Source organism: Panthera uncia (genome assembly GCF_023721935.1).
Source record: "Panthera uncia isolate 11264 chromosome B2 unlocalized genomic scaffold, Puncia_PCG_1.0 HiC_scaffold_24, whole genome shotgun sequence".
NCBI lineage: Eukaryota > Metazoa > Chordata > Mammalia > Carnivora > Felidae > Panthera > Panthera uncia.
In genome coordinates, this window is record NW_026057580.1 from 65,390,657 (window position 1) to 65,404,694 (window position 14,038).

General features: G+C 39.5%; 1 protein-coding gene across 2 annotated transcripts in view; it reads right to left on the reverse strand.

The window, feature by feature from the left end:
- RTN4IP1 (reticulon 4 interacting protein 1) overlaps positions 1-14,038 on the reverse strand; it is a 50,965-nt gene that overhangs the window by 25,226 nt on the left and 11,701 nt on the right. For both annotated transcript variants that reach the window (XM_049654085.1, XM_049654084.1), the window contains exons 3-5: positions 13,840-13,908; positions 12,828-12,952; positions 2,092-2,140 (exon numbers count right to left, since the gene is read on the reverse strand). In XM_049654085.1, the coding sequence (XP_049510042.1) occupies positions 2,092-2,140; positions 12,828-12,952; positions 13,840-13,908 (243 nt within the window). The remainder of the gene's footprint in view (positions 1-2,091; positions 2,141-12,827; positions 12,953-13,839; positions 13,909-14,038) is intronic.

A 14,038-nucleotide genomic window follows, 5' to 3' on the forward strand; every position in this document is an offset into this window, starting at 1 on the left:
ATAAACCCCATGCCCATTAAGCAGTCATTCCCCATTCCTTCCTTCCCCAACGCTTGGCATCACTAATCTGCTGTCTCTATGGATTTGCTGCTTCTGGATAAGATATAAATGGAACAATACAAAATGTGACCTTTTGTGTCTGGATTCTTTCGCTTAGCATAATGTTTTGAAGGCTGATCAACGTTGTATAATGCAGCAGAACTTCATCCTTTTTTATGGCTGAAGAATATTTCACTGTGTATGTATCTACCACATTTTCTTTATCCATCAATTGATAGACATTAGGGTTGTTTCCACTCTTTGGCTACTATGAATGTGGATGCTGCTATGAACATCTGTGTACAAGGTTTTGTCTGAACATATGTTTTCATTTCTCTCAGGCATATACCTAGGAATGGAACTACTAAGTCTTTTTTTTTTTCATGTTTATTTTGAGAGAGAGAACGAGCGTGCACATGTGTGTGCAAGCAGGGCAGGGGCAGAGACAGAGGGAGAGAGAGAGAATCCCAAGCAGGCTCTGCACTGTCAACACAGAGCCTAACTATGGGCTCAATCTTATGAACCATGAGATCATGACCTGAGCTAAGATCCATGAGTTAGAAGCTTAACCACCTGAGCCACCCAGGCACCCCTGGAACTACTAAGTCTTATGGCAATTATATGTTTAACATTTTAAAGAACTGCCAAACTGTCTTCCATAGCAGCTGCAGCATTTTACATTTCCCTTAGCGTGTACAAGGGTTTCAGTTTCTCTACATCCTGATCAACATGGCCATTTTCTGTTTTCTTTTTTCAATAGCCATCCTAGTAGGTGTGAAGTAGTACCTCACTATGGTTTCCATTTGCATTTCCCTAATGACTAATGATGCTGACTATCCTTCCATGGGCTTACTGGCCATTTGTAGATCTTCTCTGGAAAAAAAAAAAAAAAAAAAAAAAGGCTATTCAAGTCCTTTGCTAATTTGTTAACTGGGATGTCTTTTGTTGAGTTGTAAGAATTCTTTATATATTCTGGATATTATACCCTTATTAGAGAAATGATTTACAAATATTTGCTCCCCGTGTGTTGACTTATTCCTTTCTTAATGTTGTCTTTGAGTCACAAAAACCGTTAATTTTGATGAAGTCCAATTTATCTGTTTTTTTTTTTTTTTCTTCTGGTGCTTATGCTTTTGGTGTCATACCAAAAAATCTGTTGCCAAATCCAAGGTCATGAAGATTTACTCTTGTTTACTTCTAAAGTTCAATAGTTTTAGCTCTTATGCTTAGGTCTTTGACCCGGGCTGAGTTAGTTTTCACATATGATGTAAGGTAGGGGTCCACCTTCATTCTTTTGCATGTGGATATCTAGTTGTTTCAGAACCATTAACTGAAAAGACTATTCTTTTCCCTATTTAACCGTATTGCCACCCTAGTAAAAAAAAAAAAAAAAAAAAAAAAATCAATTGACAATAGATGTATGTATGGTTTTATTTCTGGATGTTCAATTCTATTCCATTGATCCGTATGTTTATCTTTATGCCAGTATCATTGTTTTGATTACTGTAGTTGTGTAGCAAGTGTTAAGATTGAGAAATGTACATCCTCCAACTTTGTCTTTTGTCAAGATTGTCAATTTGGGGTCTCTTAAAATTCCATACGCATTGTAGGATCAGCTTGTTCACGTATGCAAAAAAGGCAGTTGCCATTTTGATAGGACTGCATTGAATCTATAGATCACTTTGGGGAAATAATGCCATCTTTACAGTATTTTGGCTACTTCATTTTTATATACATTTTAGAATCAGCTTATCAGTTTCTACCAAATTGCAAACTTCCATCCACCTGCATTGTCCCCAGTCTTCCTTCCAAAAGGCTTTCCTACATTTGTTATAGAGGACATCAATAAACTAACTCATGTATTAAATCACTAGAGAGGTTAATGCTTCCTTCTACATTAGGAAATTTCCTTCTTAGAAAAGCAAGCTGAAATTACAATGAATTTACTGAACCTATCTTTCTCTCAGCCTTAAAAAACTAATTTATAACGTGTGAACTTATAAATTCATGAAAATAATCTTCCTATTCACAAAACTAAAAAAACTGTCTTACCTGTATAGCAAAAGTACCAACTCCACCTGAAGCACCCAAGATTAAAACACTGTAATGCAAAAGAAACTACAATTAATGAAAATATTAGGTCAACATAATGGGATAAATAAACAAGAGGTTTTCAATATGAACTGGCTCAAAGCAAATAAAGTCATTCAGCTTCCCAAGGTTATATCACATAAGGATTTTCATTTTAGGCTCACCAAGAATCTATAAATGCTTAAAGCTAAACATTCTATGAACTCTCTACTGAGAATACCAAATACCAAAAATATCAAACACCAAAAATACCCACATATTGTATTTTTTTTTAAGTGTCTCAAACAGTTCTTGGTAACATATGCCTTACAATTTTTCCAGGCTAAAATTATCATAACTTTCTCTATAAGAGGGAGCTATGGGATCCTTTCAGTGTGTTAGATTCAGTAGCTCTCTAAGAACAAAATCACATTCCTGACCACATTCCTGCCAAAGTAGAATGTCTTTTGTTCAGGCATGTCCCGACAAGCTCATCAACTTTCATAAATAGAAATCAATCTTATCCTCAATTTGGCTTCCTATTAAAGCAGATGAATCTGTCCTATCAGCACAAACAACCTTGGGCTCCAGGTTTTTACTACATTTGCTTAGTGTAGCCCTCTTGTCCTTCTAGACCAAGGGTGTTCAGTTTGGAGTTTACCTCCTCCAGGCTCTCTCCCTCGCCCTGTCTCGCTCCTATCCTACCTTCGGTTTCATTTTATGGCCACGGATACCATCTAACATCCCAGATCATTTTGCTATTTTGGGGTTTGGATTCTGCACCTCTCTCACTGCCCTTAACACGCCAATCCTGGGTTCCTATCAGTTTGGTCTCAACCCAAAAGGACTTCCTCTCTCTCACCTCCGGTTGCCCAAACTATGTCAGTCCCTCTTTGACTTGGCAGCTAGAAAGTGCAGAGGATTTTGCCACCTGCCTCTAGCAAGTACACAGGATCTCGGGACATGGACTCTGTCTATAATCCTAACCCGAGTTTCATTTTATGTTTTCCTCTCTTACCCAAATCACAGAAGGCTGTTCATCACCCTTTAGATCTTAAAAGTTACTACTAAAATTTCTGAGCCAGCTATTCCCTTTGAAAGCAATACTATTAAATGTAATTAAAATCAGTCTCCTTGTTAATTGTGTTCCTTCTAGAGAAATTACTTTTAATTTTCAAAGAATTATAAAGTGCACAGAAGGGAAAAAAACCTTCAAAGACAAACTCCTCTAAAATCCTACACTTCATACATTTAATAGCTTGAGTACTTCCTAAACGGAGGAAGAATGAGAAGCATTAAAACTGCCTCACAGACATATCCAAAAATTAATTCATCCATGAAATATTCTCTTGTTATTCTGGCCCATTTTTATGGAAATGTGGTAAGTCAAACATTCATGTAAATTCTTCACAGTCTAATCTTTACTCAACTCTGACTTCTATTTCCTAAATAGAACTCTCTCAGCTACCCTGGTCCCCTCACTCTTATGCTCAAGTCCTATGCATACTGGCCCATTCCTCAAACTCTCAAATGCCTTTACTGCTTGCTGAAGTGTCCCTGCCCTTGCAGCCAAATCCGTTTTCCTACACCCCTAAAAAAAAAAAAAGCCCCAATGTTATGCATTTGGCATTTGCCATGATGTTAACTTTCACCCATATGCTTGCTTCCCAAGCTATTCTGGAAGGCTTTGAGGGCAGAGAGCACGTATTATGCAGCACTGGGCATACTACCCTGGACATAACAGATGCCTGATGTTTCTTGACGTCAAATATCATCCAAATCAGCAGTTTATCCTACAATCAAGGCAACAATTGCTACTACCTCAAGTGAGGGAATCACTCTGATATTTGGAAGACTGCATTAATATTTCTTCCAGTAAAGAAAAGTTTGAAATTCATTTCTACTTCTCTCCCTGGGAATGCTGTATTAAGAGGATACCAGGGACACCTGGGTGGCTCAGTCAATAAAGCATCAGACTCTTGATTTTGGCTCAGATAATGATCTCATGGTTCATGAGTTTGAGCCCCACTTGGGCTCTGCTCTGGCAGTGTGGAGCTTGCTTGGGACTCACTCCCTCTCCTCTCTCTCTGCCCTCCCCTACTCTCGCTCTCTCTCAAAGTAAATAAACAAACAAAAGAGGATACCAAATATAATGGCTGCTTAAGGATCCAACTGCCAGATACATCTCCAACCTTATTATTGTCAGCTGATCGCCTCCCCATAACTCTTGATCCACAGCAGCCTCATTCCTCCAAATTAAAAAGCAAAAATGTTGTTTCACAGCACTGCTTGGCAGAAGAGGGAGTGGTTCTACAACAGCAGCTTCAGTTCCTGATATTGCCACTTGATGGCACCTCCAAGTGCAAAACAGGCAAGGCGCAAGCCCGTTGGAATGCCACATACAATCAGCTTGCAAAGAAGACCTAGGGACACAGCATTCTCTGGTCCTGCAAACTCCATGTTTTGTGCAGATTCAATCAGGGCCTGCACTTTTCTTCAAAGTCTCAAAAAAGGACAGTAGGCAAAATGAATTTTCAAGGCCAGCAATAGGTCGGTTAGTCCTCCATGGTTTGAAGTCCTGTGGCTGAACTAACTATTCTTGTACTCTTCAAAGCACTTTCAATACAAAGGGAAAAGCACTGCTGTTGCTTACCCCCAGTGGCCCTTCACTGAAGTGCTATACAGCAGAAACACTTTCTACCCAGCTTGCTATAATGGTCACACTATATATTCAAGCCTCGCTGAAGTAGAAGTCTATTTGCCGAGTGAAGAATATTGCTTATTGTATAGAGCAAGTACCCAGGAAATACTCTATTTGGAAAAAGCACTATAATTCAAAATGGCCAAGATTTTTAATCACGTTCCTCTCTTACTTCCTAAGTTCACATGTGGAGCTCTTCTTTGAAGTCAGTGGGATTTGCACTCTGGCAGAGATAAAAATACAGGAGAAAGTATGAATAATTATTACACTGCATATGCATTCTTAAGCCCTACAACCTGATTTTCCCTGTCACCTCTGCCTAATCTCTGAATTCCGCCTAAACATACATTAAGGTACTAAGTCAATGTTGGCTTCTTTTCCATGACTGAGTCACTTTTTACTGTATTTGGGCATCTAAGTCATCTACAATCACATTTTCAGTATTACAGCCTGATGAGGTAAGGCATCAACACCCAAACTGCCTTGCAAATAAAAAATATATGAAACAAAACAGTCAGAGATCCAGAAACAAGGAATAAGCTTTCAAATTTCTATATCCTGGCTTAGCCCCAGAAATCAAAAGGCCAGGACTGGGGATCTAGAGACCTGGGTTCTAGTCCTAATTCTCACTAATTGAACCTGCATGCCTCAGATTCATCTGGGAAATGATGATCACCCTAGGAGTCCACAAAAAAGAAAAACTGGCTTTTTCCATCTTATTTAAGCTTATATTTACTTTCCCCATTTTTCTAACATAGAAGTATAGGACCTTCATGATTCTCCCTATACAATGTGCTTGTGGGGGGGGAGAAGCCACGCTGCAAGATTAGAGTGCCCTCTATTTAAAGTCCTAATGGCTCAGGAACAAAGATGACTTAAATATGTCTAACTCTTCCATAAGCAGAAACAAATGGTCTTTAAAAACTAAGGATGATGATGGGGCGCCTGGGTGGCTCAGTCAGTTGAACGTCTGACTCTTGATTTCAGTTCAGCTCATGATCTCAGGGTTGTGGGACTGAGTCCAACATCAGGTTTCAAGCTCAGCTTGAGATTCTCTTTCTCCCTCTGCCCCTCTTCCCGACTCGCACTCTAAAATTAAATTAAATTAAATCAAATCAGATAAAATTAAATTAATATAGGGGTGCCTGGGTGGCTCAGTTGGTTAAGTGTCCAACTTTGGTTCAGGTCATGATCTTGCAGTTTGTGAGTTCGAGCCCTGTGTCAGGCTCTGTGCTGACAGCTTGGAGCCTGGAGCCTGCTTCAATTCTGTGTCTCCTTCTTTCTACCCTCCCCCACTCGCAGTCTGTCCCTCTCTGTCTCAAAAATAAATAAACATTAAAAAACTTTTTGATTAAATTAATATAAAAACTAGGGATGATGCTAAAAAGGTTATAATCTCATTTATTTCTCATGCTTTTAAATCTAGGGGAAAAAGGGTTATATAGCAAAACATGCTAAATTTACTTCCTAAAGTGAGAAACTTAATTTAAATAAGTAGAACTACAAAACAAATTAACCACACTCAGCCAAGATAGCCTAGATTTTTGTGTCCCCTTCTAAGCCTCTGTAATTCATGTAGACATTCCCCAATGTGCAGAAGAGTTCATGTGTGAATTAGTTGTTTGGAACTTTAAACACATTTTCCCATGAAAACAAAGCTATTTATATATGTTAGCAAGGTGCCGAGGGTAGCCATTTATTAAGGCTTAGCTAACCCATAATGGACCAAGAACCTCATACAATATTATAACAATGATTCTGTGGGTAATGAAATTCAGAAGTTCAACCAGAGGTACCAGGAACACATCTCCCCAAATGGGACAGGCAGTGGAAACCATCCCAAATCACTGGTTCCTTCGATCTGGTGTAGAACAGAGAGAAAAAAGGAAGATGGGAAGAAGGAATGTTTATGATGGCAACAATACGACGGATAAGAGACAAAAGGAGCATGGTTGGTCAGAGAAAAATTTACCACAGAGCTGGCAGGGTTCAGGATACATCACCCCCAAAAATGGCACGTTGGCATGTTGAATATTTTAAGTTAAGGGAAGTTGAGAAATAGCATATACAGGAAGGACTCCCTGACCTTCTTCCCTGAAGCAGGTCACAAGACCCTCATGTGAGAAGTGTGCTCCTATACCTGGAGGAAAGGGACATCCTTATCTCCAAGACAGAAAGGTACAGAGAGGAATCCCAACGGGTAGGCCTTGCTAAAATTTCCAAGTTGATTATGCTTAGCTCATACCATTTGTCCTGTCACTTTTTTTTTTTTTAAAAGACTCTTCACTCCTCATCAAATGTAGCATAAAAACACTCAGGTTTAACAATTTCTTGAGATCTTCATTTCCTTATGAAGGTCTCAGGTCATGTAAAGCTCAAATGTGTGTGCTTTTTCCCTTTTTAATCTGTCTTTTGTTTACAGGGGGCCCCAGGCAAGAACTTAGACTAGAAGAAAACCCTATTTTCCTTCTTAGCAGAACCAATGAAGCTTTAGCTCCAGGCCCTTTCCTTACAAAGGCCCTGAGATGAACCCCTAGCAAAATATCTGCGTGGACACAGATTTTTGTAAAATTTGCAAACGATATATGCTAACGAAGAGGCAGAATATGTTGCCCCCAAATATACCACCTTTGGCATAAGGATTGTTTTGAGCTGAAGGCAGTTAAGAAACAGCAGATCCAAGAAAGCTCTCTGCCCTTCCTCTGTTTTCCTAAGGACATAAATTTACAAAGGCATACCTCCTCTTCTAGCTACCAGGAAGGACACAGGTTAATCCCTAGAGATAACTTTAGACTCTTAACCACGGAGGAGGCACCAAATTCAATCTGTACAACAAATTTTACCTTGCTTTTCCTGGTAACCTCCTCACAACGGCCTTCCCCCACGTTTCTCTCTTCCGTCTTTAGCTGAAGAGGTTTTTTTAGTCTGAATTCTAAGCTACCCATTTGAGTTCCTCATTTTCCTCTAATTATACCTCATTAATATGTGGTATACACATTAATAAACTGTGTTTCTCTTGTTAATGTTTTATTACAGAGGTCTCAGCAGAGAACTCAGGTAGAGGGAAATGATTTTTCCTCCTGTATTAACTACAATCCGTTAAAATTTCTGTCTCTTTCCATTTCTACACCCTCCTTTACACTTCCCCTCTTGACCGGTAACACGAGATTTGGCTGAAGGGAACCAGGGAACTAACAGGGTTCAGAACATGCTAGCCCAAAGGGAAGGGAAGTGCATTTGGAAATACATTTTGCGATGCAGTTTAAAGTCCTTTCTGAGTAGAGTTAAGTTATGGCAGGCAGTTTCCTGCTTAAGGAATGCCTTCCAGGAATACTCCTACTTCCCACCAATTTAGCACAACAAAGCATCAAGAACCTGTTGTCTTATTATGATAAGAGGGACGTATCACAGTAGCTGGCACTGGATTAAGCAAGTAGTGAAGGAGAAAAATGGTTAAAGAAGGTTTGAGATGTGCAGAACCAGAAGCTAGTCTGTAGAAAGTTCCTCCAATTAAAAGACATGTAAAAACTTACAACACACCACTAATACATTAATTCTTAGATCAGGACCCACAAAATGGAGGCTACCCCAAGGCCTGGTCCACGTCAAATCTAAACCTAAGTAAGTCTGCCCTTAAAAAGAATGCATCACTGTCAAGGAAACCAAACACTGATCACAATCCTCCAACTCAGCTTTAGCTAGTTGACCTTACTAAGAAATAGGCCCTGCTAGCTTTATCAGGAAATCACCGACCTCCTGGCCAACCACACCATTTCCGTGCTGCCTCTTCCAATGCTCTATGAAACTCGCTCTTGCCCAAAATCCTTCAGGAAGAATGCTCCCCTGCTTGAGAGGCACTGTGCTCCCCAATCTATGGCTTGTTTCCCCTTGAACACAGGATAAACGCACTAGCACACTGTATTATTTTTGTCATTTAACACTGCTACCAGGAAGACATCAACACCAAACTAACAAATGAGGGCTGTCAATTAAAATGCAAAAGCATTTGAGGCTTACTCACTGCATGAGAAAACTTGGACTCCCTAGAAATCTTACAGCTCCCACATTAACGAAACTCGGAAGACATTTTTCCCAGTTTGATAACCATCCTAAATTTTACAGGACATGAACAATGAGTTGTGCCGTGGACGGGGAGACAGCAGAGTTCAGAAACAGTATCAGGTTTTGGCTTAAGGGAAATGCCAGTTAATGGACATTAGGAATGTAGAGAAGAGCCAGGATGGCGGTCAGGAAGTCTTGTTTTGTACCAGGTGAGCTTCAAATATGAAAAAGCCATCTAACTGAAACTCAGCAGAGAGTTTGGGATTAGAAACAGATCTGCAAGCTTCCATAATATACACAGAAGCTGGGAGTAGGTGAGAGATCTCCGAGAGAGAGAGTAATGATGGAGTGGACACTGGGAACACAGTAACAGTTAAGGACTGGAGAAAGAAAGGGTCCTCTAAAAATTACAAGAAATGGTCAAAAAGGCAAGAAAACTAAAGGAGTCCAGTGTCCTGAAACCATGAAAAAAGTGAGTATTAAGGAAGTGGTTAACAGTGCCATATACTTCACGAAGATCAAATGATAAGAAGAACTGAGAAAGATCACCTGGTTGGCCACTTAGTCAGCTATGACCCCGGTGAGAACAGCTGCAGCTGAATGCCAATGCTGGAAGCTAAATTACGGTCACTGAGGAGCAAATGACTTCTCAACTTCCCAAGATATTATCCTAGTCACCCAGAAAACTCGTCTGCAAAACACAAATTGTCAGGAGAGAATTTTCTACTATTTCTTTAATTGAGCCCTCCTGGGGCTCCAGGGGGCCCAGAAGCAGAGGCAAGATCCATTTGCATCACACCAGCCAGAGTCTCCACCCTCCCTCTCCTCTTCCTCCCAGCCCCAAGATTTCTTCACAAAGGAGCAAGTAAAGGGCCGGGGTTTCTTTCTTCTTCCCCCTACCCCTCTAACCCTACCACCCAGTCAAGTGCAAATGAAAACCCGAACTCCACAGGGGTGGCGGGAGCGGAGACGGGGAGAAATAGGTGGGTGGTCCAGTGAAGAACAGGCAGAAGGCTTCTGAAAGAAGGAAACTGTGTTATTACCGATATAAGCACAGTGGTGGTAGTGATGGTGGGGGATAAACCCGATGTTTTTCAAGTTGCACCTTTGTAATTCTGTAATAGAACTAATCAGACACACAATTTACAATCATAGGACAAAATTTTACTGTCAAAAAGCCTAATCAGGTAAGAAACAGCGAAAAGCATTCCTAAATTCATTGCATTGTATACACAATTTAAAAGTGAAATTTATTTTGTAGAAGAAGAATGGTTCAATTTCTAAGACTTTCTAATACTTCTGTCAAACAGAGTGAAGTACAACTTTCCCTGTAAAAGATGAATTTCAGGTAGAGCATGAAATATGCAAGATGTACCATGACACTACCAATAAATAGAACATCAGACTGAACTGCTTTCAAAATATACCTGGTGTAACCACTTTTTAAAACCTGTCTATCATCTTGAGAGCCCTAGGTTATCTATGTTTTCCAACTTAATAAATCATGAAGAAACTATGGATGGGCTGGTAACAAAAAAATCACTTCACCTGACATTTTCTAGTGCTATCAAAGTGTAGGCATAAATGACATTTTGTGACATCAATATTAAACTATTACCTTGGTTAACTGATGCTCAGTTGTTGCAGAAATACAATTATATAACAAAAAAGGAAAAAGTAAACACATTGAACTCTTAGAAAGCTTGGTCCTAATTTCAAAAAGCTGTTTGTTATAAAGAAATCCTATAAAATCTTCCAGGGTGCTGATGAGTGTTTTTTTGTTTTTTTTTTTTTTTTTTTTTTTAATTAACCAGTTAGAAAAACAGACTATTAAGACCCCGTTAACAAACACTGACCTGCTTTACTGCAGACGAAAACATGCCTCAACGCCAACAGCTAATAGAGAATAATTATGGCTTAGAGACACTAAAATATGCTCCCCCATTCACAATGAATAGTCAAACTGAAAAAAGCCACTCTGGACACTGGAACCTCTGAATTGATGTATAGTAAAATCCCACTCTCGTCAGAATTTCTTCACATAAAATTTTTTATAGTGCCTTAAGATGCTCACATCACTCATTCAATTCCCACAAATAAGGAGTGGAAGAAGTGGGCCATTATGACCACTTCAGTAGACAACTTTCCTAGAGCACCCAGGGGCCAGGTCTCATTACCACTTGGAACAAAGGCATGCTACAGGTCAGGTCACCAAGTATGCGGGGATGCAGGAAATTCAGGAGATGAGCTAGGGAGGCTCTTTACAGTAGATTTCACTCCAGTGTGGCTAATATGTGGCTAAATCAACGAACACACCCAACTGAATATACAATATAATGGCCTTAGAAGGTATAAAACTTCCCACTTCTCAGAGCTCCCCTAACAACCTGCCCCGTCCTACACCCAGTGCGTTGGAGGAAACTGCGCAAGACCGGAAATGGCACGCACATGGTCACCTCATTAGTCGGCAGCAGAGTTGGAGAACAGGACCTGGGGCTCTATTTCCCCAGTTCCAAGCCATTACTGCTTAAACACAAGGCAACGCAGTACCAAGGAATTACCCACAAGGCTTGTAATAAAATGGGGCACAGATCCATGTACCTGAGAAGAGGCAACTAGAGTTGTTTCTAAATTGTCTTCAAGATACTAAAAACAAGTATGTGTGGAGAACCCTGAACTGGCAAAAGGAATGAGAGCTCTCTAACCATAGTGCACTTATGGTCACGCAGGCACAGAAAGTCTAATGTTTTTAAGGAAGAACAGAACAAAATAATAAAGCATCAATGTCAATGCAGAGCCTACAGTAATAATAAAGATCTAAAAACCCTGAATTTTGCAAGGTTATTAATGAAAACAAACCATTAGAAAAATCTTTGTGGCCAGACTAATTTACTTTAAACAAAGTAGTTGACCTAAATGGTAACTTCAAAAGCTTAAAAAATAAACAGGATTGACCCTTAGAGTAAACACCTGCCATGAATTCTACAACAAAGGGTAGCACTTCATTAGATGAATCATCTTCACACTGCTTTCAGAAATACAGCTATTAAGCTTTCATTAAATTCAATCCTTTATAACCCAACACATTAAATGTAAAGGGTAAGGTTTCAGAAAAGTATAGTTATTTTACCTGCACAATTCTTAGTAATCAAAAAACTCATTTTAACTTATTAAAAATTGACCTATAGCTCTCTCCTTTATCACCATCATTAAATGGTTCTTAGTCTCTCCTTTTCTCACCAAAAAATAAAATCAGTATCCCCTATCGGGCCAACTTTCTAAAATACAAAAAAATACAATCTCATTGCTCCTAACAGCAGCCACTATTTACTGAGTGCCTTCCATGGGCCACAATCTGGGCCACTAGTTTTACTTGTGTTATCTCATTGAACCATTAAAACAAAACTCACAGAAGAGAAGTGACGGAGGGCACCACCCAGCTAGAAAGTAGCAGGGTCTGGATACGGACTCAAGTACACCGAAGACATTTCTACTCACTGCTGTTGCTAACTCAAACAATAAACACTTTGAAGCACAAGAATTGACCTAACGGATGCCAGGCACTGAGCCTAAGAGATCTTAAGAATAATCAACAGTGTTTTGCAGTCCCTTTATATCTGGTCTTTGGAATACAATATGCAAGTGAGAGAGTAAATCCTAGTAGAGGTAGGAAAACAAAACAAAACAAAAACACCTGCACCTTCACAGCATTCCTCAGAAAATGTATAAGATGATCCTTAAAACTTTTAAGGAATCTAATAAAAGCTAGGATCTTCTTTGCAGAGATTCACATACGAAATCACACTATTTAGGCGATTCACACAACTAAAGTTCACCTACATGTTTCCATTTAAAAATTTTTAATTCCCATTTGCTCGGGCTAAGAATCAACACAAAGTGGAACCTGACACAAATAGAGTTGAAGGGAGGTTTAGATGTCACAGTTGATACTTACCGTTTTCCTGTGCAATTCTTGTCATTCAGGCCGCCAACCTTGTGTATGGCAGACCAGGCTGTGAGAGCCACATACGGCAAAGAGGCAGCTTGAGTATGAGTGAGTGATTTGGGCTTCAGAGAGACCTAAATTCGAAGAGAGCAGTTAAAAATAAGCAATGACTTGCAAACCTATAAACACAAGTAAACACATTTACCTGTGTAGGAATCCAACTACTTTCATAGATAAGTCTGTAACATTCTACCAGGTTCAGTGTTTACTGCATGCCCTCCTCCAAGATTATCCCTAAGGAATATTCTCCTAATGACTCAATCTACCTCACAGAGGTTCAGTAATATTTTATAGGCTACATTATCAGATAAAGCAGCTTAATTCTTCATAAAGAGACCACATTCAATAATCCCATTAGTCCTGAGTATACCCAGAAATAAATCCAAATAAACCTTGAGCCCTCATAAACACATTCTAATTTGTTTCTGAGATCAGCTGTTTCCTTTACTCCCATTTAGTGAAAGATAATCTTTCCAGACTTTCTCTGATCTCAGTAATACCCCCTTTTCCCTTCCTGCCCTGCCTTCTGTAGCCAATTTGCTCAATGTTAACCCCTTTCTATTCAAATCATCAAGCTCACCTGACTGTATTCTATTAGACTGTTTTTAAAGTTATTTAAAACAGCCTGATACTCCCATGCTTCTGTTGATGATTAATCGGTATGCTCCATTTGGTATATTTGGTTTCAACTGCTCATACTGGGTAAAACTGAGAAACACAGCAGGGCTTCTCAATCTCACTCCAAATCCCTGCTCCACGGGAGACAAAGAACCGCTTTGGCAGGCAGTGTTACTAATGACATGAAATTCTTTTTTACTCTTTCAAAAGTTCCTCTTCTCTATCTTCAAAACTACCCATAAAACAAAAACCTGATCTGAAAAACAACCAGTTATTTCAGAGATATTTGTCAGTCTTTGTTTATACTTTCTAATGGCATTTCAGCACAGAGTTGGTGAGTTACCTCATTCCCACTGACTACAACAAACTCTGACAGAGTGCCTTGTTTCCAGGGAGGAACTGCAGCCCAGACCTGAAACACACAACTTCATTAGAAACATATTTTCTGACCAGAGCTCAGCATGAGGGTTTTCCCCAGTAACAGACCCCATTCTGTGAAAAAAGCACAAATCAGCAATATACCAAGCAAAAGAGTTATTTTC